This window comes from Oryx dammah, unplaced genomic scaffold, assembly GCF_014754425.2.
Source record: "Oryx dammah isolate SB20612 unplaced genomic scaffold, SCBI_Odam_1.1 HiC_scaffold_2, whole genome shotgun sequence".
In the NCBI taxonomy this organism is placed as follows: Eukaryota; Metazoa; Chordata; class Mammalia; order Artiodactyla; family Bovidae; genus Oryx; species Oryx dammah.
The window spans coordinates 85,496,045-85,523,569 of record NW_024070186.1 but is presented as its reverse complement, the minus strand read 5'-3'; the positions used below and the strand labels follow the sequence as shown (position 1 = coordinate 85,523,569).

The following is a 27,525-nucleotide window of genomic DNA, read 5'->3' as shown; positions in this document are numbered from 1 at the left end:
CGCCACCCTCCCCTCGCCTCCCCTGCGGCGGCAGTTCCGTCTAAGATGCCTGCTCTCTGCGCGTGCTGAGTTGCTGAGCGGCTTGTTCTCCATGTGACTTCAGTTTCCGTCAGTTCCTTCCGCAAGTGCTAAAATAATCTGATGCCCCAGAGAGAGGAGGCAGCTCAGCCCCGCGTTCGGCTGCTGTCGAGGAGGAGGCCGGAGTCCCGGGAGAGGATGCGCCCCGCGGAGCCGCCTGGGCCTGCGGGAGCCGTGAGTATTTCCTGCGGGGCGGTCTCCCCACCCGGCGGGCGGCCGCGGCCCCTCCGGAGGCGGGAGGCTCGGACCAGGTTGGGAGGTAGGAGGTCAAGCGTCCGTGGCCCGCAGTGGGGGGCTGACAGGGAAGTTGTGGCTTGCTGCATCCAAGCGCCACCAGTTCTGTTTGGGTGCTGCGGCTCTGGGTGGAGGTGGAAATACCTTCTCTGGGAGACTTAGGGGTGGCATGGTGTGGTGGAAACAGCGAGGGCTTCGGAGTCAGACCCGGGTTTGATTCCTGGCTCTATGGGGAGAATTCCTGAGCCTCAGTGTCTTCATCTGCCAAATGGAAACGATAATGCTCCCTCCTGGGGCTGGGTGACTGGATGTAATGAGCCTCCGCTGGGAACACTGAGCCTGCCTTTCCTGCCCCACAACGTGGACTGAGAACCACGATTTCATAGATGAAGACCGGGAGACTGATGAACAACGACATACTTAAGGATATCTTCCATGTGCCGGCTAGTTCGAGTTCAAGGTGTTGGGTGGGGATAGAGCTGTGAAGACAGGCAAAACCCTTTCCCCACCGAGTGTGTGTGTCCCTGGGAGATTCCCACAGCCCAGAGGCTTGACTCCAGGCCTCTCTGACCCTGGTGTCCAGTGCTGTTCTGTAGCCCTCGGGCCGTCTCCAGGTGGCCTGGATTCTGGAAGGGTCAGCATATATCCCGCAGCCCTTAGGAACTGACAGAAGTTCGGAGCCACCGAGTGGGCTGCAGGCTGCCCTGAGAATCAGCTGCCAGTTCACGGCACCCCTGAGGGGAGGTGACCACGTGACCAAGGGTGGTTGCAGACAGCTGAGGCAGGGTCCCAGGGATGGACCCCCTGGATAGGGCTGGTTTAGGGTGGTGCAATTCCTGAGGGGTTCGTGGGGGGTGAAGGGACTCCAGTGGAGGTTTCTTCCATGCTGGGTACAACCTATTAGCAATCTGGATGGGAGAATCATCCAGTTCATAGAGCTGGCCTTGAACTGGGGCCTCCTGTGCCCCCTTCACCTACTGGCTGTACCAACTCTTTCTGTGGTTGTTGAAGGTTTACTGGGTTATATAGCCCTGAGGCTTATTTATTTTCCTCACATACCACATAGGTTTGTACATGTATGTCTGAGAGTTCCTAGAGGGGATTATAGAATCATGGGGTGGGGGACCTCAACTCTTGTGTTTAGGTTTAACAAAACCCAAAACCTCTTTCAGAAAGAAGGTGATCTTATCTAATGGGTGCCCTCATGGGAACTTCATGAAAACCCATGTGAACCTGATCCCATAGAGTCCTTAAACTCATCATCCAAAAGCAGAATGCTCCTGGTAATTCTTTGGGCCTGTGTTAGGAATATGTTGACCTGTCTGTCTCTAGTCTTTGGGAGTCTTTCAAAAAAGTGATGCCAGTATTGATTGTAATCTGTGTTCTGGCTGTAGTGTGCATCCACATCACCAAGTGTGAGCTAAACTCTTGGATGGAACACTAGGTGTACCTCACATAATGCTCAGATCTACACTGTAACCACATACATTAGGGGAGGATGGGCTTTCACCCAAGATTAAAAAAACATTATCTTTCTTGAAACAGGCTTATATGCTCAGGGATGCTCACTGATGTATCTGCATATTAGTGACAAATATTTTTCCTTGTTACACTCATTCTCCCTCCCGCATTCTTCTTCTTCTCAACCTCATCATCAAATAAATGTAATAAATGTCATATGTTTAATATGTGGGAGATTCTAGGCTAGGTTAGGTGATGATCTCTGAAAGCTCAGAGAGGTGAGAAGAGGGGAAAAGGACATTGATTTTATCAAGCCTCATGAGCAAATGTCAGCTTGAGTTTAGAGGTTGTTTAGTTGCAATTGACAAAAACCCAACTGAGCTTGGTTTCAGCAAAAAAAAAAAAAAAAAAGAGGATTTATTGTTTCCAATAATGAAAAAGTATATGGAGAATAGCTTCGAGCATGGCTGGATCTGGGTGCTCAAACATTGCCAGGAATCCATCTATCTTCATTCCTCAGCTTTGCTTTCCTCTGTGTAGGCTTCATTATTAGTCAGATCCTAAAGTTGTTGGCAAAGATGGCTGCCTGAAGCTTTAAACTTAATTCCTATCAGTTTGGCATCTGAAGTAGGAAGAGAAAGCCTCTTTTCTAGCAGTACTAGCACAAATCTTTGGATTGATTTTCTTGGGCTTGGCATCTGTGTTGTACCTTTTATAAACCAGTCACTGTGATTAAGGAATTAGGCAGCTCTGATGGACCCAGCTTTGTTCATAGTCCTCACTTTGGAGCCTTGAGTTGAGGCCAGACCCAAAAGAACACAGATTTTTAAGAAAGGAAGGGGGTTGGTTGCACAACAATGTAAATGTACTTAACACTAAAAATTTCTGCACTTAAAAATGGTTCAGGTGGTAAATTTTATGTGAGTGTATTTTACCATAAATAAAACATTTTTAAAAATAAAAGCAAGAAAAAAAAAAAAAGAAAACAAGAGGTGATTTCCTCAAAGAGGAATTGAGGAGCTGTTACCAGAACGAGAAATGAATGTGGGTAGACAAAACCAACTGGTTTCCAGAGTGAATGGAGTCAGGAGCTGAGACCAAACCACACGTGTCTTCTCATTTTAATATGTGAGTGATTTTAGACTGAGCAAAGGGCGTAAAGAAGGAAGTGGAACCTTGGAGTGCATCTCACCAGCAAGGTGGGCATGAAGACCAGGACTGGTGCCAGTGATGGCTAAACATGGCCACAAAACCCTCTGAAGACCCAGGGACTCCCCATCTCCAGCCTTAACCCACAAGGTCACTATGGTCAGATGCTGTGCTCTGTACCCCAGTAACTTTCTGTTGTCCCTTCCAAGAAAGAAAAGAACAGGGAGGGGATTTTTCTTCACAAGGTAGCCCTTGGGGCTCTGTTTTCCCACCCTGGCTCTCGCAAGCAGCACCTAAGTGTCTGAGGCAGGCCAGCACCCACAGTGCCCTGCAGGGGATCACCTTGGGTGCGTGTTACACTCTCCCACAACCTCATGTTGTTCTCTTTTAGCCAGGCTGGACACTGGCTCCTCTCGGTTGTCCCTATTTCACTCTTTGTTTGACCCAGCCACGACCCCTCAGGTCTCTTTTGCCTTTCCGGTTTCTTCCCTCAGTGGTCCCAGCAAATGCCAAGGCTGAGCTCCCTCCCTCAACCTGTAGGGTCAGGGAAAGTGAGTCTTTCCATTCCTGGCCCCGGGCCACCTCCTTCACCTTCCAACATGTTGCTGGTCTCCCCAACACTGCTCAGCCTGACACCCTGAGTCTTCCTCATGGGGCTTTCTTTATGACCTTTCTTTTTTTCTAGGTTCTTGTGCCCTTCCTTGGGTCCCTGCTGCTGCTGCTAAGTCACTTCAGTTGTGTTTGACTCTGTGTGATCCCACAGACAGCAGCCCACCAAGCTCCTCTGTCCCTGGGATTCTCCAGGCAAGAATACTAGAGTGGGGTGCCATTTCCTTCTCCATCCTTGGGTCCCTAAACTGACCACATTTTTGCTAATATTAGTGTCTTATTTCCTTTTAAATCCTCAGTTTCTTCTAGGTTTTCTATAGCTCTTTTTGCAGAACCTCCAGAGGCCCTCATCTTTGTCATAGGTACACACCATGGCACTGACAAGGCACCTCACCCACAGAGAAGACCTTGACTACATGAACACTCAAGAGTACTATTCAGAATATCAAACACCACAGGTATAGGTACTAACCAATTGGAGTGGACATGTCCTTAGAGGCAGGATCCTGGCACTTCCCCAACCTCAGGTCAGATGTTACTTACCTCCTTGGTTGCTGGATCATGGGTGAAAGGGGGCTGGGAGTTCCAAGAGGGCAGCCAGGAAGCTGGGGTGGGGGCTCATGGGATATCTGTTTACCAAGAAATCCTTACCTGTACAACCCAGCTGAACGCTCCCCCAATATATATTCTTCCCAAACAGGTGCACATCCAGCACCTCCTATCTGGGCCAGAACTCAGCTCTGATTTGGTTTTGTTTTTTGGCTGTGCCAAGCAGCTTGTGGGATCTCAGTTGCCCTACCAGGGATCGAACCTGTGTCCCCTACATTGGGAGCTCAGAGTCTTAACCACTGGGCTGCCAGGGAAGTACTCACCTCTAGTTTTGGCTTCACTGTCTACAAGCTGTGAGACTTAAGCAATTCACTTTGGTCTTTTTGAATCTTGAGAGTGAAAGTCACTCAGTTGTGTCTGATTCTTTGCGACCCCATGGACTATACAGTCTATGGAATTCTCCAGGCCAGAATACTGGACTAGGTAGCTGTTCCCTTCTCCAGGGGATCTTCCCAACCCAGGGATCAAACCCAGGTCTCCTGCATTGCAGGCGGATTCTTCACCAGCTGAGCCACCAGGGAAGCCCTTTTGAACCTTAGATTTCTTATTTGTAAAATGGGAATAATAAACAATGACTCTACTATAGATACTTGTATACTAATGTTCACAGCACCATTATTCACAATTGCCAAAATGTAGAAACAACCCAAATGTCCATTGATGGATTAATGGGGGGAACAAAATGTGATCTATGTATTATTCAGTCACAAAAAGGAATGACTTTCTGATGCAGGCTATAACATGAAGGGACCTTGAAACTATTATCCTAAATGAAATAATTCAGGCAGAAAAGAACAAACATTAGTAATATATGATTCCACTTATATAACGTACCTGGAATAGGCAAATGTATAGAGAAAGAATAGTGGTAACCATGGGCTGAGGAGAGGGAAGAAGGGGGAGCTTTTGTTTGATGGGACAGAGTTTAACTTTGGGATGATGAAAAATGTCTGGAGAGGAATAATGGTGAGATTGCACAGCAGTATACATGCATTTAATTCTACTGAATGTACACTCAAAAAGGTTAAAATGGTGAATTGTATGTATATTTTACCACAATAAAAATAGAGATGATAATTCCTACTGTGTAGAACTGTTTCAAGTATTAAATGAGAACAAATATCTGTAAGAAGCCTTTGCAACCTCAAGTGCTATTATTATTAACCAGTAACATTAAGTTATCCTGCGGTAGGAAATGACTACCCACTCCAGTACTCTTGCCTGGAAAATTCCATGGACAGAGGAGCCTGGCAGGCTATAGTCTATGGGTCACAAAGAGTTGTACGTGATTGAGCACACATACATGCAACAAGTCGTAATCCAATTGTTTTGCTTTATCCAAAAATTCCCTAAAATCATTATTTTTTTGATGAAAGGGCTAAAAAATCACATTACTTTCATTCCTCTGGGAATTCAAATAAATGTTAAGAGAGAAAAAAAAATAGCCTTAGAGCAGGAGGCCCACCTTGCTAGTGTAATTTGGGGGATTTTAAAAAGGGCAAAATTATCTCCTATACTGTCCTGAAACTACACCATGAACATTACATTATATAATATAATGAAAACTTATATAAATATCTATTAAACAGCAGTGCATTAAAGAGGATATCAGTCATTCACTGTTTAGGATGAGCCGCTTTCCACCTAATTCTGGCTGAGAACACTGAGGCTATGATTATCAAATCTTTTTTTCTTCTTACAAGACAGAAACTTTTTTCCCAAATAAAACAGCTGACTTTGCAATCTCAATTAAATTGAGATTAAAGTAATTAAATTGACCCAGAAGATTGAAAAAGTAGGAATGTTTTTTAAAGGTTAAATCGCTTGTTATGCATTCTGAAGTATTTAGGGAGCGGTGTGCTGATGACTGCAATCTATATTGAAATATATCAAAAAACAAGATGGCTTGCAGGATGGATAGAAGGATGGGTAGATGGATGGATATATGATTAAAAACAAGCATGTGTGCTCAGCTGCTCAGTTGTGTCTGCCTTCTGTCAGGCTCCTCTGTCCATGGGATTTTCCAGGCAGAAATACTGGAGTGGGTTGTCATTTCCTCCTCCAGGGGAAAAGCAAGTATAGTAAAATGTTAGTATTAGAATATAGGTGGTGGGTATACCAGTGATCGCTATTAAAGTTTTTTCAACTTTGCTCTATGTTAAAAATTTTCATAATAAAAATTTGGAGAAATTACTATTAACATTTAATAACTGCCCACATTCCTTATCATAACTATAAAAACCAAGTAATTTAAAACTTCCATAGGAGTTATAACTAGCTATAATATAGTATCATATTATTTGAATTATTAGATCATTATGCATCTGAACTGTTAGGATATAATGAGGAGGTGACACCTATATTGGTCCCTGAAGAATGAATAGGAGTTCAGCAGTTGGAGAAGGCCTGCAAAGGGGCCTTTCCCACAGAGGAAGTGTGTAAGTTAGTCAAGGATATTCCAGGATGGCTGGGGCTTGTGACATTGACACTGAGTTTTGCTGGACTCACAGACTAAGTTTGAATTGCAGCTCTGACATTCTGTGGCTGTCCCAAACCTATGAGAGCCTCAATTTACCAAGTCTAAAGTGAGGAAGAGAATATTTACTTGCTAGGATTTTCTGAAGATTATTTTATGTAGAGCACCTATTCTAAGGTGAGCACTCCACAAGCATTAGTTATTACAGCTAATAGCCTGGAAGGCGCTCTGGGAGCTTGAATACTATCCCACTGAGCTGGTCAGTTATCAGGAATCCATATCATTTCATTCCTGAAGTGTGCTCTTTCTCAAGGGAACTAAGGTCAGCAGTTGAGTGGGAGTGATATATTTCCACTCTGAGCAGTAAGCCTCAGTTATCACCTGTAACCCTTTCCGTGCCTAATCTCTCACAGACTCTGGGTGATGTCTCCCCTGAATGTCCCAAGGCCCATACCCTGCAGCTCACAGGGAAGGGAGAAGGTGTCGCAGCCCCTCTGTGTTATTTAACACCAGCTCCCTGTTTGTACAGAGGAACTCTGCCTTCCCTTTAACCTGACACTATTTTGTTAGTGAAGTCCACATCTCCTTATTGACAAAGCCTTGTCACACACACACACACACACACACGCACACACACACATATTCTCTCATTCAGTCTTGACAAAACCCTGTGAGGTCAGCAAGGCAGCTATTATTGTCAACCAGAGCCACTGCAAGAGTGAGGTGATCAGAGAGAACAAACCTATGATACTGAACGGAAGTGACAAGTTTGAAACAAATACATTATTGGTTAGATGCCTATCAGAGAGAGAGTGTGGGCCTCTCTACACAAAGGTGATACCACCAGCCATGTGTCAGCAAGGTACTATCACCCCAGTAGGAGCAGATTTGCATTTTTTAAGACCTGTGGCCAGATGCAGCCTGTGGCTATGGGACGGGATGGAGCACACTGACTTCTGTTGGTTCCAAAGGCTGACCCTGACCACACAGGGAAGCTGGTTGACTCATTTGTAGCCCCAAGGAGATGGAAGTCTGCAGAGTAGCACTCTCCACACCCTGGCTGCCTGGAATTGCCATAAGAAGAGCCCAGAGGAAGAAGAGCCTCTGTGGCCTCCAGCCTCTCTCCAGGTGGAGGGAGCCCTTCCCAGACGAAGATTCTTCTCACAGGAGCCTCTGTGGAGGCTGGCTGACCAGGGGTGCTAGGCTCCGAGTAGGACAAAGAGATCCGAATTTTAAACCAGTGCTTGGAAACCACTGCTTTGTGTTCCCTGTGGCACCTTGTCCGACAGTTCAGTTCAGTTCAGTTCAGTCGCTCAGTCGTGTCCGACTCTTTCGACCCCATGAATCGCAGCACGCCAGGCCTCCCTGTCCATCACCAACTCCCGGATCATTTCGTCTTTCTGGTCTCACCTCCTGCAACTGGTGGGTAGTCCCTTTCAGAAAGCTACAGTTCTCCTCAAAAGTGTGGTCAGTGACCAAATTCAAACGATGCAACTCCTCACTTACTTGTCCAGGCTCAGAGTGGGATCCAGGTCCCAGAAGCAAGTGCAAAGGGGCCCCAACAGTGCAACCAGCTGCTCACAAAACAGGGAGCTGACCCCCCTTGTGTTTAAGCCCAGGCAGGTGGACAGCTTCCCGGGAATGAGGATACTTAAGGATGACAAAAAGTATTTTTTCAACTTTGTTATAAAAGTTGTCTTAATACAGTAATAACCTTGCAGCACAGCCATTCCCATTTTACTGGAAGAATATTGAGGCCAAGAAATTGAGTGATGTACCCAAGATGAGAGCCAGGCTTTGAACCTTTTCCATCTGTCCCCTAATGGTAACCATAAGTTTATTTTCTGTTAACAAATTCATTATTAAGAGAGGAAGCCAGAGAAACAAATCATGAGGTCTCAATGATAAAGGCTGTTTTGCTCCAATCCTCAATTTGCATGTTCTTTTTTAATGAGTCAATATTCTTTGCAAAATATGGGAATGAATTAATTTGGTCAAACATACAACTGGGCCTTTGCTTTTATAACTATTCTGCATTTTCTTTTACATGTAATTCCAAGATCAAAATTTAAAAATCTTTGGATGTAAAGGTCCACATTTTGGATATTTCTCCAAAGAAGACATAAAAATGGTCAGTAAACACATGACTAATGCTCAACATTATTCGTCATCAGGGAAATGCAAATCAAGGCAACAAAGTGATACACTTCACATGCTAGGACGTCTATAATAAAAATGACAGAAAATGACCAGTGTTGGTGAGAATGAGGAGAAACTGGAGCATTAGTAATGTTGCAGACATCATGCTCTTTACTTCTAAATAATTCATTATATATTTTCTAAGAACAAGGATAGACTTACATAACCAGAGGACAGTGATCAAAATTTGGTAAATTGACATTGTTGTGTAGTCGCTTAGTTGTGTCCAACTCTTGTGCAACCCCAGGTAGACGGCCATATTCCTCTGTCCATGGGATTTCCTAGGCAAAAATACTGGAGTGGGTTGCCATTTCCTTTCTCCAGGGGATCTTCCTGACCCAGAGATCGAACCCACGTCTCCTGCACTGGCGGGTGGATTCTTTACTGCTGAGCCACAGGGGAAGCCCAGTAAATTAACATTGATATAATTCTATTATTTCAAATGTTGTCTGTGTTCACATTTTACCAAGTACCCTGTAAAGCCCATATAGTATTTCGATCATTTGCCTAAGGAGGCATTTGCCAGTTTTTCCACTATAAAACTGTTACTTTTGCATTAACAAGTAATGAAATAAGAAGATACTTTAAGACTATATTAATATCTTGTTTCCCAACAAAATTTCACATTTAGTTTTATCATCCCTTGTGATTCTTGCCTGTAGGATGCATTTTGAAAAATACATTCTTGCATTCAGATTTCAGTCACTTGACTGTGCTTTTTTGAAATATTGCATTCTTTTGTTTAAGCTTACCAAAGAGCACAAGTCCTGTTTTAGTTAGGTTCTTTTCACTGCCATGATACAATATGTGGGCCAGCCTATGCAGGTGGTGATGGTGGTGAAGTACTACTGTGGAACACCATGGAGCTTGGAAATGAACCCAGCAATTTCCAAGAAACACCAGGAACCAGAGAGGCAGCCTTGAGCCATTCTCTCCACCCTCTCTCCCAGCCTGTGCAGTTCATCCTCTTGTCATTCTTCCTAGTATCTTCTCTGATCTCTGCTCCCCGTTGACTGTCTCATTCTTTTCTGTCCTGTTCTGTTTTTTCTATGCCTTGTCATCTAGCTTCTAACTGCTTCCTCATGGCAAATCCCTCAAGATTCAATTCCACCTTCTCTCTGTGTGCCTCTTGGCTCCAATTTCACTGCCAATTACCTAATTCTCTCCCTTGTCTCTGCACTGAGATCACTCATGGTTGCCGGCCGCATGTAAGGATTGACCTCTGTGGGTCAGGTACTTCCTGTCAGCTTGGTGGAGGTACAGATAGTGGTGAGCTCACACCTTCTGAGGACTGCCCCTCCAGAGGGACTGTGGTTGTGGTGGACAGAGATATGTACCTGGACAGTGGAAGTTACAGTAGTACATCAACCATGTCTCTTGAACCACAGTCAGATCACGTGATCTAAAACCTCTACCCCTTTCAGGTATGAGAGAGAGGTGCTGTCTGGAAGCCCTGATTCAAATGTCAAATGTTAGAATTTTCAGGATATTTTAAAGGTTTATGTGTAACGCATTTTAAGCTTGACAAATGTTTCCTGAGTACCTGAGAAGAACTTTTGAAAAAATGTACATTCCTGGAAATTTGGGGACAAAAGATTACCATTATTGCACTCCGTTTAGGAACTCCCACCTTTATTTCATTTTCCTCTTTAAAAAAAAAGTTTGAAACATATGAAATTTACAGGAAAGTTAAAAGAAAGTATAATGCTAAATTTGCTAGTTGGTAGTAATTTGCTTTAATTCTCTCTGTTGAGCCATTTGAAGGAAGATTGTATAAATTGTAGACATCGTGAAATTTCACCCCCAAATATTACAGCACGCATTTTCTAAGAATAAGACATTTTTGTACATAACCACAGCATCATTATTGTACCTGAGAAAGTTAGCAATAATCTGGTAATATCATCTGTACATAATACTATCTAAAAAGACATCATTTAGTACACACATAAATTTCCCCAATTGTCTCAAATTTTTCTTTTAGAGATTTTTAAAAAATCCACTCAAGTTACATGCATTAGATTTGACTGTATTATGTTTCTTAGTCACTTGTAATCAGACCTCTTCCCTCCCCTGTCTTTCTTTGTTTTTTAAAATTGACTTTTTTTAAAGAGTCTAAGCCAGTTGTCTTGTGAAACATCTTACAGTCTGTATCTTTCTAATTGTTTCATTTTGACTGGGCTCAGGGCAAACAATTTTTGGCAAGGGTACTACCGAGGTGGGACTTTGTTTCCGAAGGCAGGACACCTGGAGACTCAGGATGCAGGTGGTTTCATCAGGGGAGATGCTAAATATGACCATCTGAAGACAGTTGAGATTTTTTTTTTTTTTTTGCTGAGACTCAGAGACTAGAGCTCCTCGCCCCCACCCCCAACCAGTCTATAAATATTTGCTTCTAACACCAAGTACCTCTGAGAGTTCTCCACTTTCACCTACAAACCTCTTTCTTTAAAGCCTTTTTTAGCTTATCTGATTATTTTGCAGAGAAAATTCTCAATTACGTGCTAATGTATGGATAACACTCTTAGCACTTGCTAATCGTGCCCTTAGCAAAGAGGTTGCAGTCCCAGCTCTGGTGGCAGCTGCTAATAGTAGTAGCAGCAGCTGGAGAGGGTGGGAAGGTGAGGGAGTGAGGAGGTGATGTTCAGGGTGCCTCTGAGTACTAGAAATCCAGCATCCTTTGTGAAAATGAAGCAGAAAACACCAACAAAGCAAACCCAAAGCTCGGTCAGAATTACTCCGTGTGTGTGTGTGTTAGTTCCCAGTCCTGTCTGATTCTTTGTGACCCCATGGACTGTAGCCCACCAGGCTCCTCTGTCCATGGGATTCTCCAGGCGAGAATATTGGAGTGGGTAGCCATTCCCTTCTCCAGGGGATCTTTCCAGCCCAGGGACTGAACCTGCATCTTCTGCATCGGCAGGCAGATTCTTTGCTGTTTGAGCCAGGGAAGCCCAGAGTTATTCGTCAGTATTCCCAAACTTTGAGTATGAGGAGCCCTTTGTATGCACAAAAATACCTATAGATCAGCCCTTACCTGATGGCTGTGTTTTACTATCTGCTGATTAAGACATTATTTAGCAACAGAAAGCTAGTTGGAATCAATAACCCTTAAAAGACCTTGTATTTTATTAATACAGGAAAACCTACATCTGTTTGAAGAAAAAAATAGTGTACATTTGTGTTTGTCAGCTGTTTAGTCGCTAAGTTATGTCTGACTCTTTGCAACCCTGTGGGCTGTAGCCCACCAGGTTCCTTTGTCCATGGGATTTCCAGCATGAATACTGGCGTGGATTGCCATTTCCTTCTCCAGTGTTTGTCAGAGGACCTGACAAAAACAGGGACACTGCTGCCATTCTGTATTTTGATTCTTTTGATGATAGAGATGGAAATTTCAGGACTTCAAGAAAAAGAGACCAATCAAAAGGTTTCACTTTTCTTTTCTTCCCTGTCCTTTTTAAAAGAAAGTGTTACCCAGGTCTCCTGGACAGGAGCTACTCCTTGGCCTGTATGTGACAGTCTTTCCATCCAAGCAATCCTGAGCCCGGTACTGATGTAGTCATGACGATGGATAAGGAAGCACTGCCCCAGCTTACAGCTCAGCCACTCCTGGCAGGATCAGGATGTTCCTTCCAAAAGGAGTAAATGTTCCCATCCCTTCCCCTCATTCCACCCAGCCCATGGGGCCATCCAGTCAGTCTCCTTTCACCTCACTTGGCTCAGTGAAGCAGAAGCTTCTCCCTATTGTTTTGTAGAAACAGAAAAACAAGCATAATTTCTAAAACAGGAGTTTTTGCAGCTGATACACATTCTTCCTCCTCACTGTTAGTGTCCTCCTGTTTCAGAATACAGTCTTGGTGCATGTTGTTTTATGAAATAAATTTATTTTCACCACGTATTTATGATGACCAGATCTGGAAAGAGAAAAACCAGACAGAAAGCCAATTGTCTTTCTGTCTAAAAAAAGGAATATTCTTTATAGACAAGGGATGAATGTGGGGTTGAATCACAGGTTTTTATGATATTTGATTAGAAAACATAGTATCAAGGTGAATGGTTATATAAGGGATGCCACTAAGCATTTGAGGTCCTAATATTTCAAGGACTTCTTAAAGAGGAACGAGGAAGGACCGTTTGTGATGACATAAACAGAATAGATAGAAGATAGAGAAAAAATATAAATGCAACACTAAGAGGGCCTCACACACAAGGTGGGGTTTATAACCTTAATATCTCCAAGTCAGACGTGTTACAGACAGTATAGACTCTTGTCTCCTGCCCACATCTAGGTCAATGGCATCTTGTTCCTTCAAAACTTTCCACCAATAAGAAATTCACAGTCTCTGACTTAAGTAATATCCATGATAACTATGACAGGATAAAAGATAATAGAGAGATTATAGAAATCATTAGTTGAATAAATGAATATAGGACTTATTTGTGGTTGTTCAGATGCTCAGTCATGTCTGACTCTTTGTGACCCCATGGACTGCAGCACACCAGGCTTCCTTGTCCTTCACCATCTCCCGGAGCTTGGTCAAACTCGTGTCCATTGAGTCAGTGATGCCATCCAACCATCTCACCCTCTGTCATCCCCTTCTCCTGCCTTCAGTCTTTCCCAGCATCAGAGTCATTTCCAATGAATCAGCTGTTTCCAATGTATCAGGTGGCCAAAGTATTGGAGCTTCAGCATCAGTCCTTCCAATGACTATTCAGGGTTGATTTCTTTTAGGATGGACTGGTTTAATCTCCTTGCAGTCCAAGGGACTCTCAAGAGTCTTCTCCAACACCACAGCTCAAAAGCATCAATTCTCTGGCACTCAGCTTTCTTTATGGTCCAACTCTCACATCCATACATGACTACTGGAAAAACCATAGCTTTGTCTAGACGGAGCTTTGCTGACAAAGTAATGTCTCTGCTTTTTAATATACTGTCTAGGTTGGTCATAGCTTTTCTTCTAAGGAGCAAGCGTCTTTTAATTTCATGGCTACAGTCACCATCTACAGTGATTTTGGAACCCAAGAAAATAAAATCTGTCACCGTTTCCATTGTTTCACCATCTATTTGCCGTGAGGTGATGGGACCGGATGCCATGATCTTTGTTTTTTGAATGTTGAGTTTAAGCCAGCTTTTTCACTCTCTTTCACCTTCATCAAGTGGCTCTTTAGTTCCTCTCTGCTTTCTGCCATAAAGGTGGTGTATCTGCATATCTGAGGTTATTGTTATTTCTCCTGGCAATCTTCCATGTGTGTCTAGTTGCTCAGTCATGTCCAACTCTGTGATGCCATGGACTGCAGCTCGCCAGGCTCCTCTGTCCATAGGGATTCTCCAGGCAAGAATACTGGAATGGGTTGCCATGCCCTCCTCCAGGGGGTCTTCCCAACCCAGGGATTGAACCCACCCTGCAGGCAGATTCTTTACTGACTGAGCCACCACTATATAAAAAAAACTGGATTTAGCATTTTCTACTTCCACACTTGGAAAAAACTTTTCAACTTCATTATCTGGTTTAACAAAAACAGATGCAAGTAGATTCTGTTAATGCCATCTGCTTCTCATGCCAGGATCTCAGGTCTTATACTGGATACTTTCCGAATGGTCACCCAGACCAGGAGGAAACACGGTGCTTATCAGGCTCTACTTGGAACATGGGTTGATTTGTAGTTCTTTTGTATTACTCTATGGCTCCCACTGTGGTTCAAGCCCATGAAATAGGCACCCTTGATCCAAGCCCCTTTAATATAATGAGGGGAGGTTCCAGGTTATCTCATTTAAATCATTAACGTCATACATCATGTGTACCCTCCATCATAATTGTTCTTCGTTCACTTCTTTTTTCTCCACCAAAAATGTATCTAAGATGAGTAACATTTGATTTAAAAATGGATGTATTTTTCAGAAGTTATCAGGCAGATAGGAAAAAAGTGGGACGGTTTTTTTTTTTTAAAGCATGCTTATGCATAGACACTCTCATCCAGTTGGAGATGCTGTTGAGTGGTCCTCACTTAAGTGTGGGTGGAGGGAGGCAGTCCTGTGCACACAGAAGAAGGTTCATGGGATTTTCCAATGAAGATTTGGCATTCCAATTGTTTATCTTGTATCCTTCACTGTGCCTTGGGGTTTCCAGGTAGTTCAGTGGTAAAGAATCTGGAATGCAGTTTTGATCCCTGAGTAGGGACGATCCCAACAGTAGGAAATGGCAACTGCTCCAGTATTCTTGCCTGGGAAATCCCATAGACAGAGGAGTCTGACTGCAGCTAATGGGATCACAAGGAGTCAGACACAATTGAACACACACAATTCACTGTGCCATGGCTCTGAGGAAGGCTTCTGCAGCTGCATGCTCTAGGAAGAGTGTTTTTCAACCTAAATGATTATTATTTTGAAAGCCTTTTATTGCTTTTCAGAGTCATTGCATACCTTTTTTTAAGTATTGTTCCAAGCCCATCCTCACTTACATCACTGTATTAGCCAGGCTCCAACCAGGAAACAGAAACACACAGATTATTTAAAAACAGAGGAAATTTAATGCAGGAAATTGGGTACACATGATGGAAGAGGCTGAGACGCCAACTAGAGAACAGACAGTTAATCCAGAGATTAGCAACCTCAGGAAGCTGCCACCTTCCCTAGGTAGGGGGAGGATAGAGGAAGGAAGTTACCAGAGCCTGTAAGTCACCAGAAAAAGCTTAAGAACGTCTCAGTCCCAGGCAGAGAGGGTGGGAGAGAAATACCATGGATTTTCTCTTCCTTCTACCTTCTAACTAACCTCCCAGTAGGGAGACCAGCTGACATCCAGAGCCCTCAGAAGTCAGCCCCCAGCGAACCAGAGCTGAGTGGGGGAGGATAAACCATGGCTTCAAGGACAAATGGCTCTCATCTGTTACGGGGATTAGCCTTTTTTGTTTCTGTTCAAATAAATTTGTTCTGGAATTTATTAATGCAGAATTTGTAATCCAACCTTCGCACATAACTTTTACACTTTTAGTTGATATAATGATTTATTCATTCTTCCAACCAAATTATTCATTCTTTCCCCTTTTTCTGTAGCTGTTAAATTACCTTGGAGATTACACATAGGAGTAATAGCTACTCAACCAGCCCATAGGTGTTAAGAACTCATAAATAATAATTATGTTATTAAGTACCTTCATAGTTGAAGTGCTTTCATATATACTATTTGATTCTCATAAAAATTCTGAGTAGTTATTATTATCTCTGTGTTATAGAAGGATTAGCTGAGTTTCGGAGACTTCATATGAATGGCTCAGGGACAAATTTGTTAATACTGGAACCAGAATTCAAACCCTGGTCTGTCTGGTTCCAAATCCTATAATCTTCCTGTGCTGCCTCATGAAAGATAGAGTGCCCAGAGGGTACAGCAAGAGGATTTCTGGGCTGGTTGGCTGAGTTTAGGAGAAAATATGCTTTAAATTTGCAAAAGTTTTCTTGTTGATCCAGAAATTAAAGTTACAGTCTGGGCATAACTGACACCAGGCCTATTTGGCATTCCCGTCTGCAGAGTTATACTCCTGTACTCTTGCCCTGAACACATCTGAACTCGATATCAGTATACAGGGTTGACAGTTCTAGAAGGTCACAACAGCATGTACCATCCCAAGCCTGACAAAGAGGATGAGAGATGAAGGAAGGAAGTCCATGGTTCCCACCTCCCTCTCCTCAATAAAATAGAGGATACAGTGAAATTTGAGTGTCAGTGATTTTTTTTTTTTAGTATAAGTATGTCCCAAATATTGCATGGGACATATTTACACTAAAAAGTTGTTTGGGGAATTCCCTGGCAGTCCAGTGGTTAGGATTTAGCACTTTTCACTGTTGAGGCCTGGGTTTGATCCCTAGGTCAAAGAACTAAGATCCCACAAGCCATGCAGCACAGCCAAAAAAAGAAAGAAAGAAAGAAAAGAAACATTAAAGGTTGCAAATTTTTTAAAAAGTGTTTTGTTGTGTGTCTGATATTCAAATGGCGTCTTGTAATTTGCTAAATTTGGCAACCTTCTCTCAAGGTAGGCAGTGATCCCACCTTGTGTGCATGTGTGTGTGAGTATTAGAAGTTTACTGAGGAGAGCAGGCCATATGGCTCTGTTTTTGCCATCTGTGCCCTGCATATGCCATGAGGTAATAATTCCTGCACAAGTGCAGAAGCAGAAGGTGAGCCTGGGAAGGGGATTCCCAGTGTCTGGCAAATATTGATGAATTCTGAATTGGAGGTTCCCTCTGTGGTAAGGGGAGCCGGCCTGACCTGAAGCGAAGGTTAAAGCTGACTTACCTGGTTTCACTTAGCTTTTCTGTCTGTCTGTTTTCACTGATGAGTATTCAAATCTGACCAAAACGTTAAAATTAGCCGTAGAGATGTGTAAACTTATTCGAAGAAAGGGAAAGAGGAAGGGGCCCCAAGATGGCTAGATGTGTCAGGCAGAAAGGTCTGTGGGTCCCATGGAATAGGGGAGGAGATTCATGGTAGCACTGGAACTGCTGATCCAGAAGACTCAAGAACAGATCCTGTGGGCCTTCCCGGGTAGATGTCAAGGAAAGGATGGGGCAGGTGAAATGCTGGGGGCCAGGGAATTACCTCTGATTCTGAGGAATGCAGAGCTGGGAGGTGATGCCACCCGGCTGGAAACTCTCCCAACAAGAGGACAGTCAACTCAACAGCACCTCCTGGGTAAGAAATTACCCTGGTTACTCATCCTGGAACTCAGGGAGGGGAGTCTGTGGGCTACTTCCAGCCTGGCACCTAACTTGATCTTGAATAACCTATTACTGTCTTTGGCCTTTTCATCTTTGGCCCTGTAAAAATGCAACGGTGGAGGGTATATTACATTTCCATTAAGGTTTCTCTTTGTTTCTAAAGTCTATTCAGTTCAGTTCAGTTCAGTCGCTCAGTCGTGTCCGACTCTTTGTGACCCCATGAACCGAAGCACGCCAGGCCTCCCTGTCCATCACCAACTCCTGGAGTTTACCCAAACTCATGCCCATTGAGTCGGTGATGCCATCCAACCATCTCATCCTCTGTCGTTCCCTTTTCCTCCTGCCTTCAATCTTTCCTAACATCAGGGTCTTTTCAAATGAGTCAACTCTTCACATCAGGTGGCCAAAATATTGGCGTTTCAGCTTCATCATCAGTCCTTCCAATGAACACCCAGGACTGATTTCCTTTAGGATGGACTGCTTGGATCTCTTTGCAGTCCAAGGGACTCTCAAGAGTCTTCTCCAACACCACAGTTCAAAAGCATCGATTCTTCTGTGCTCAACTTTCTTTATAGTCCAACTCTCACATCCATACATGACCACTGGAAAAACCATAGCCTTGGCTAGACGGACCTTTGTTGGCAAAGTAATGTCTCTGCTTTTGAATATGCTGTCTAGATTGGTCATAACTTTCCTTCCAAGGAGTAAGTGTCTTTTAATTTCATGGCTGCAATCACCATCTGCAGTGATTTTGGAGCCCCCCAAAATAAAGTCAGCCACTGTTTTCACTGTTTCCCCATCTATTTGCCATGAAGGGATGGGACCAGATGCCATGATCTTAGTTTTCTGAATGTTGAGCTTTAAGCCAACTTCTTCACTCTCCTCTTTCACTTCCATCAAGAGGCTCTTTAGTTCTTCACTTCTGCCATAAGGGTGGTGTTATCTGCATATCTAAATTCTATTGGTATGTGTATAATTTTATAACTCTTCATGACTTCTGTTGTGTGCTCACTGGCTGGGTAAGAGAGCCAGTAACCACACTTCATCATAGTCCTTGTTATATTTGAAGATTGCTTTTTTCATTTTTCCCTCAGGCATTTCCCTTATGCAGGCAAAATACCAAAACCCTGTTTTCAAAGGTCTGTATTCAAATGAGTTAATCAGTGAAATCTACTCTTTCTAAAAGCCTCATGTCAACACAACAATTAGTAACCCTATGAGACCAGAGGCTACAGTTAATATTTCAATCCCAGTTCACTATTCTTTCATTCATTTATTCAGCAAATATTTATTGAGTTCAGGTGATGCATCAGGCAGATTTGAGCTTTGAGAGGAACATTTCAACAGAACTACAAGATATGGCAAACTCTAGGTGACCTGAGACCTGGTTCCTCAAAACATTTGCTTCTCTCTTCTTTTTCTGGACTCTTGGGAGTTTCAGGTTCGGCCACCTGCCCACCAAATGGTAGAGGCAAAATGAAAATGAGTTCTTGTTGAGAGTTGCAGTGAAAGGTTAAATGTGCTGGCTAACTTGAGGTATTTGAATAATCTGTGGGTTTCCACCTCCCCATAGCTGTGGGGCTCCGAAAGCGGACACAGTGGAAACTGGCTTCTTCTACAAGGAGGGCGCAGCAGCCCTCTGGGATGTCCTTCTCTTACCAGCTCCTTCCCTGCCCTCTGTCCACAGTGCTGCACTTGAGATGGAGTTACTGCCCCTCTGGCTCTGCCTGGGTATTCACTTCTTGACAGTGGAATGGAGGCACCAAAGTGGAATGGTCACAGCAGCTTCACAAGGGGGCTGTGAGTTGGTGAGTTTTCCTGGGTACTCTGAGTTGTCTGTTGCCCCTGTCCTGGCGAGGTTGGGTCTAGTTCGAAAGCTGATGGATTGTCAGTCAAGGAGGGGAGGGGATGAATGAGCCTGAATCACTCTGTACCTTCTTACCATGATGCCATGTGCAAGTTTCTCTTTAATAAAAGGTAAATATGATGCCTGGGAAAGGCCCTGCCCCACTTTTCTCATACCTACTGAGGACAGGTGATCTCAGAGGCAGCCACCTGAAACTTTAAAAACACCTTGTTAGCAATCTGGATGATAGAGTTTCACTAATGGTGTCAGAGTCTCTGGGTGGGGCATATTAAATTTGGAGAAGCCCTACCTCAGAGCCTTTGTGTGAGCCAGTAGTGAATTCTTAACCAGCTGTACTGAAGAGCATGCTGCCCATGCTGCCCTACACAGCAACATCCCCACCATGCTCAGGCTTAAGACAATCCGGGGAGAGATACCTGAGCTTCTGTGGTTCACCCTTTCCTGGGCTTTCAGCCTATATATGGAAGCAGACTTGAATCCTAACAACTGAGCACACTCTAGAAAGTTTCTCCTTTGCCTATAACTCAGTGGTGTCAAAAGTCTGCTTGAGAAACATACAGTTAATGAGTGTTTCTTGAGCCAGGGGGCTGGTGGGCTGCAGTCTATGGGGTTGCAAAGAGTCAGACACGACTATGCAACTAATACACACACACACACACACACACACACACACACACGTTATGTACTAGGCACTGGGAAGACAAATTGGATTCCAGGATTAATGTGTGCCTGCATGCTAAATTGCTTTAGTTGTGTCCAACTCTTTGCAACACTATGGACCGTGGTCCTCCAGGCTCCTCTGTCCGTGGGATTCTCTAGGCTAGAACACTGGAGTGGGTTGCTGTGGCCTCCTCCGGGGGATCTTCCCAACCCAGGGATGGAACCTGCATCTCTTACGTCTCCTGCCTTAGCAGGCAAGTTCTTTTACCGCTAGCGCCACCTGGGAAGTTGTCAGAGTTAATACATTCAAAAATGTGTTCTTCAAGCTGATGAATCTTAAAAACCCAGCTGGTCATGATTCTTAACCACTTTTAGTAACCTCTAACCACTACGCTGAAAGAGACTTCAGTAGAGGGTAGGGCTTATGAGCCAGACCAGGTTTAAACCTGGGTTTCCCAGTGGCTCTCGTGCTAAAAGAACTCACCTGCCAATGCAGGAGATGTAAGAGATGAGGGTTCGATCCCTGGGTCTGGAGGATCCCCTGGAGGAGGACGTGGCAACCCACTCCAGTATTCTTGCCTGGAGAAGCCCATAGACACAGAAACCTGGCAGGCTACAGTCCATAGGATTGCAAAGAGTCAGACACGACTGAAGCGACTTAGTACGCACGCACACAGAGGGTAGGGGTTATGAGTCAGAACAGGTTTAAACCCCAGCCCCACCACTTACTAGCTGGTGACATTGAGCCAATCTGTGCTTCAGTTTCCTCATCTGTAAGACATGTAGGTAATAATAGTACCAACCAGTAATACCATAACACTGGACTTCAGTGATGACTAAATGAGTTACTGTATATAAAGCACTCAGAACTGTGCCTCGTATGGGCTAAGTGCTATGTGTTTTATCTGCTGTTATTGTTGTTGTTAGTCTCTGCTATACAGACTTCCATTATTCTCTTACAGAAGCAATGAAAGGTCAACATCACAATAGCGAATTCAGGAGTTACCAGGCATAGGAGGAGGGAATAAAGCAGGAGACTCCCTCCCTGACCCCCTGCAGCCTGGTAGGGACTCGGTTACCAGTGAGATCAAAGAGTGGATTTCCTATGCTTTTTTGAATTGAAGGTTGAGGGTTTGAAAGTGCAGGCACCCTCCAAAGCCCCTCTTTGCATTAGCTATGTGACATTATCGCGAAGTTGACATAGCTTTCTTGGGCTCTGATGGCCACATGGTCTTTTTGCAACACGTTAGTGGGGCTGTAGGAATTGCAGAGACGGGTCCCCCACAACTGCAGCAACTCTGGTAAAACAGGGTCTCAGAGCTTGAGGAAAGCCCCTAATCACAGTATTCTTTAGTCCCCACAGGGGGAAAAACCAACACTTACTCAAATAAAGAAATACATCTTGTTTTTGCATGGGGAGATTCAATTTTGTAAAAATGTCAGTTTCCTCCCAGATTACTCTGTAATTATAATGCAGTCCCAATCAAAACTCCGGAAACTTTTTGGGGTGTGAGATATAGAGGGAACTAGACAAATTCATCCTAATGTTCATTTGGAAATTACAAATAAATGCTCAACAACCAGAAGTTAATTAATTAGAGAGTGCTAATAATCGGTCTAGCTAACATTTATTAAGCATTTATGTGGCAGGTTCTGTGTTAAGTGATTTACATTGACAATCACACTGAATCCTCAAAACAAACCTACAAGAAAATTACAAGTATAATTTCCGTTTTACAGGTGATGTAATGCAGGTCTTGACTGGTTAACCAGGCTAAGGTCACAAGTTTGATAAAAAGCAGAATCAGTGGGCTGATCCTAGAGATCTGGCTCTCAACTACTGTGCTCTTCAAGCAATGAAGTAACATACAGTTGCCAAAAAGAATGTGATCAAATTTATTTTTATTGCCAAGGCAATATGTCTATCACATTTTATTAATGGGGACAGGGGAAGTTAATTACTTAATAGTTTGTAGAATGCAGTCTCATTGAAATTTTTTTAAATTTATTTTTTATTTTATTTTTTAAATTGAAGTATAGCTGATTTACAATGTTGTGTTAGTTTTAGGTGCACAGCAAAATGATTCATATATATATATTCTTTTTCAGATTCTTTTCTCTTGTAGATTATTATAAAATATTGAGTATAGTAAGTCCTTGTTGGTTATTTATTTTGCATACAGCAGTGTGTTTATGTTAATCCAAAACTTTAAATTTATCTGTCCCTACACCTTTCCTTGATAACCGTAAGTTTGTTTTCTATGTCTGCGGGTCTATTTCTGTTTTGTATATAAATTCTTTTGTATCCTTTTCTTTTTTAAAGATTCCACATATAAGCAATATCATGTGATATTTGTCTTTCTCTTTCTGACTTACTTCACTTATGATAATATCTAGGTCCATCCATGTTGCAAAAAAAAAAATTTTTTTAAGTTAGATAATATCTTTGGAACGAGTCCAGAGGAGATGTAACAGAAGGATAATGGCATTTCTTTGAAGGAGAGACTGAGGTTATTGAATAATTTTGTACATTTCTATAGTGTATCCATTTTTAATTATGAGAAGGTTTAATAATCAGATAAAGAACTTGGGCTCCAAGAGGTTAATTCCTTGCCCAGAGTCCAAAGCTAGTAAGTAGCACAGCCAAGATTCAGACTTGAGTCTGTCATCTCTTCAAAGTGGTGCTTTTCCCTCTCTCTCAGATTCTTCCCCCCGGGACTGGGTCCACAATTGCAGACAATCGCAAACCTTGTCCTACTGACCAGTCTATGGAAAGGAATGCCACTGCACTCAGGAAAAGCACTGAATCTGGCAGTGAGAGCACCGGGCTCCAGTCTCAGCGCTGCCATTGGCTCTTCACTTGTCCTCTCCAGAAACCCCTTTACTTCTCTGTAGGATTCAGGGTGATGAGCTCTCAAGTCCTCTTGAGCTGTAATATTTATCAGCTAGGAGTGTAGAGGAGCCTCCTGGGCAAAATTTCTTTGGGTGAAATCAGGGTGCCAGAGCACTGCTAGTTCTTGAGCAGCATCCCTGTTAAACACACAGATCTTAAGATCATAGCATTAACAATGCAATAGGCACTGTTTGCGTTAATAGCTCCACTGAGTGCCAGGCTCTGTGTAACCTTTGCCTAATCTCACTACAGTCCTCTGAAGTAGGTACTGTGGTTTAGTCACTGAGTCATGTCCTATTCTTGCGACCCCATGGACTGTAGCCCACTAGGCTCCTCTGCCCATGGGATTTTCCAGACAAGAATACTGGAGTGGGTTGCTATCTCCATCTCCAGGGGATCTTCCTGACCCAGGGATCAAACCCTGGTCTCCTGCATTGCAGTTAGATTCTTTACCAAGGGAGCTAAATAACTTCATTTCCATTTTCCCAAAGACATACCAGATTTAGGCTAAATTACTTGCTCAAGGTCACATAGGGAACAAAGGGCAGAGGAGGGATTCAAACTCAGGTAGAGACCTGATCCTCGGTCCCTTTCTGTAGTTAAAACCAAACTGTAAGAGCAAATGTCAGCACTCAGCACTTGAGGACAGGAGCTCCCATCTTCTCGAACGCTGTGTGTTCTGAGTGAGGCCTGGAGCATTAAGTGAGCCAGATGAGTGAACTCTATTTCTGTACATACGCCCCCACTTCAGAGGCCCCCTGCCCCCCTGACCAGTGTGTTTCTGGACCTAGCTGGATGGAGTGGCTGACTGTCGAGGGCGGAACCTCGCTTCAGTGCCCAGCGATCTCCCGCCCTCCTCCCGGACGCTCCTCCTGGATGCCAACCCTCTCAGAACCCTGGGGAACAACTCGCTGCAGCGTTACCCTTTCTTGGAGAGCCTCAGTCTGCACGACTGCTACCTGGAGCTCATCGGCCACATCGCCTTTCAGGAGCAGGCCCACCTGCACACCCTGGCGCTGCCTGACAACGCCCTCTCCGAGAGCTACAAGGAGACGGCGGCCGCCCTCCACGGCCTGCGCGGTCTGCGCATGCTGGACTTGTCAGGGAACTCCCTGACGGAAGACATGGCGGCTCTCATGCTCCAGAACCTGTCTTCACTGGAGTCCGTGTCCCTGGCGAGGAACATCATCATGAGGCTGGATGAGTCCGTCTTTGAGGGCCTGGGCCACCTCAGGGAGCTGGACTTGCAGAGGAACTACATTTTTGAGATTGAGGGTGGTGCTTTCGATGGCCTGACAGAGCTGAGACACCTCAACCTGGCCTATAACAACCTCCCGTGCCTTGTGGATTTCGGCCTCACCCAGCTGCGCTCTCTCAATGTCAGCTACAACGTCCTGGAGTGGTTCCTCGCGTCTGGGGGAGAGGCCGCCTTTGAGCTGGAGACCCTGGACCTCTCTCACAATCAGCTGCTGTTCTTCCCCCTCCTGCCCCAGTGCAGCAAGTTGCACACGCTACTGCTGCGGGACAACAACATGGGCTTCTACAGGGACCTGTACAACACCTCCTCACCGCAGGAGATGGTGGCCCAGTTCCTCCTGGTGGATGGCAACGTGACCAACATCACCACCGTCAACCTCTGGGAGGAGTTTGCGTCCAGTGACCTCTCCGGTCTCCGCTTCCTGGATATGAGCCAGAACCAGTTCCAGTATCTGCCAGATGGCTTCCTTAAGAAAATGCCTTCCCTCTCCCACTTGAACCTCAAGCAGAACTGCCTGGTGACGCTCCACATCCGGGAGCATGAGCCGCCAGGGGCACTCGTGGAGTTGGACCTGAGTCAGAACCAGCTGTCCGAGCTGCACTTGGCTCCGGGGCTCCCTGGCTGCCTGAGGAACCTCCGGTCCTTCAACCTGAGCTCCAACCAGCTCCTGGGTGTCCCCAGTGGCCTTTTTGCCAATTCCAGGAACCTCGTTACAGTTGACATGAGCCATAATCGGATCTCACTTTGTCCCCTGCCCACAGGCTTGGACCCCGGGGGCACCCCTGGCTGTGTGGATTTCAGAAATGTGGCATCTTTGCAGAGCCTGTCCCTGGAGGACTGTGGGCTGGAGGCACTACAAGACTGCTCGTTTCAGGGCACCGCTCTCACCCACTTAGACCTGTCTGGAAACTGGGGGGTTCTGAATGGAAGCATTGCCCCTCTCTGGGATGTTGCCCCCACATTACAGGTCCTGTCTCTCAGGAACGTGGGCCTCACTTCCAGCTTCACAGAGTTGGACTTCTCTGCGTTTGAGAATCTGAGGAGCTTGGACCTGTCAGGAAATGCCTTGACCAGTTTCCCAAGGTTCGGGGGCAGCCTGGCCCTGCAGACCCTGGATCTCCGCAGAAACTTGCTCACGGCCCTTCCTCAGAGGGCGGTGTCTGAGCAGCTCGCGGGAAGCCTGCGGACCGTCTACCTCAGTCAGAACCCATATGACTGCTGTGGGGTGGAGGACTGGGGGGCCCTGCGGCGCCTGCACATTGTCGCCGACTTGGGCATGGTCACTTGCAACCTCTCCTCCAAGGTCATTCGCCTGACGGAGCTGCCTGCGGGCGTTCCTCAGGTTTGTAAGTGGGAGCGGGTAGACATGGGCCTGCTGTACCTCGTGCTGATCCTTCCCAGCTGCCTCACCCTGCTGGTGGCCTGCACCATCACCTTCCTCACGTTCAGGAAGCCTCTGCTTCAGGTCATCAAGAGCCGCTGCCACTGGTCCTCCATATACTGACCCCGACTATGTTCTAACATGCCCGTGTTAGAACTTTGGTCTGTGCATGTAAGGACACCTTCTCTGCTGAGTTTCAAGATCTGATGGAGAAGACAAATCTGATGAACTGAGGTTTAAATTAAAGTTTAAAATGTTTCCATCCCTTAGTTGTCCCAGGTTCTTCCTCCTTCACGGTGGTATAATCTCAACCATCTTGGTAAAATATTTATTAAGTGATAGTCTGTGAAAATAAAAAAATGTGTCCTATAAATATTTTTAGAAGCAAATTCACCTTGTGTTTTTGTCTTATCTTAACTTTTTTTTGGTAGTTTCACACAGGTTATATTTGTGCCCTTCCTTTGGTGACATCCCTGGAGCTGGTGAGAAAGGGAAGGGATTCCGTGCTTCCCTGCAGCAAAAACACATCCAAATCTTGTCCTGTGGATGGAGAGAGTCAGTGTGCTGAGGGTTCCTCAAGGATGAATCTTTCAGGGCCAAGCTGGGGACTCTAAGATAGGACCTCTCACCTCCTGTCTTTGTTTGCATCGCCACTGCAGCCAGAGTGGGCCTGCAACAGAGTCCTCTCTGGGTGCCCTGGATTCATGCCCAGAGTCTCCAGCAGGCAAACATGACCGTTCCATGGAAGAGTTAAGAGAACAGTAACGGGGGCCCCTGGGTTTCTTCAGGTAGTACCTGAATACCTGGCACAGTCCTTGTTCTGAGGGAAAGTAGACAGGAATGCAGAAAGGGGGGAATTCTACCAGCTTATGAATACTCCTACTCTCCACAAAACCCACGAAAACTTCTTAGCAGATGTTCGGTATCTGGACTCACCACATTCCTAGTTTCCTTTCCCCCTTCCTCCCCACGGTGCACAGTTTCTCTGCTCCTCTATGGGGAAAAGTTCATAAAGACAGAGCCCTTTCAGTAGTTGAGAGAGAGCTTGCCTTGTTATCCCTGCTTATTAAATAAAGGGTGGTGAAGGTGTGGAGGTGGGGAGAGGATATAAATCCCACAAGCTGATTACTATTACCATGAAGGCTAATTGTAAACAGAAATGTTGAGGGAAATCAAAGCGATAAAAAACAGTGGTCTTACTTTGACAAAGCTGAAACTTCCCTTGGATGCTCTACAAGTATAAACAAGGCCATTCAGCAAGCCTCACACTCGTAGCATTCATGTCAGCCTGTGTTAGCTATTGCCCTCATTGTGCCTTCATCCTTCCTGTCATCGTACCTCTCTCCATCCTGCACTGCTCTAGCCTAGCCCCATGGATATCTGTCCCTCAGTTTGCCTTGAAGTGTCTGCCCAGTGTTCTGGGCAAGACCCATCAGCTGATGCCCCTAAGACCAGAGTCTTCCCCAACCAATAAAAACTCTTTCCTGCCATCCTGCTGTTTCGCAAGGTGGCAATTAGCTAATGAGACACACGAATCTATCTGTGGCTGGTACCTATAAGGATTTTCGAGTTAATGTGTCACCCCTTGTACCAGTCAGTGTTCTTACTTTCCTGCAACTAAGGATGGCTCTGTGTGATTTAAGCCACAGGAGGATTTAGTAAAAGGATCCAGGGAAGCTCTAGACTCTGGGAAGGCTGCAGAACAGACTTCAAAATGGGCAGGAACAGGGGATGCTGCACAGCAATGAGGACCACAGCCCAAATCATGCCGTAAACTAGTTGTGAGGACATGACTGCAGCCTCTCCCTACCTCTGGACACCAGAGTTTGTGTGCTGCCACTGACAGCTCGGGAAGGGGCCCCTGGCACAAGGCTCAGCGCCACCACTGCCCCTACTGCCAAAACAAGTGCTCTCCCATATTCTGCCATCCTGGGTCACTAGTTC

The 27,525-nt window shown here is 44.9% G+C and overlaps 1 protein-coding gene across 1 annotated transcript; it reads left to right on the top strand.

Annotated features, from left to right (window-relative positions):
* The first annotated feature begins 91 nt into the window (after positions 1–91).
* On the top strand, positions 92–25,846 carry NRROS (negative regulator of reactive oxygen species). Its single transcript, XM_040249690.1, has 3 exons — positions 92–252; positions 19,210–19,330; positions 23,734–25,846. The coding sequence occupies exons 2-3, from the start codon at positions 19,223–19,225 to the stop codon at positions 25,702–25,704; spliced, it is 2,079 nt and encodes a 692-aa protein (XP_040105624.1). The 5' UTR covers positions 92–252; positions 19,210–19,222; the 3' UTR covers positions 25,705–25,846.
* Positions 25,847–27,525: the final 1,679 nt, after the last annotated feature.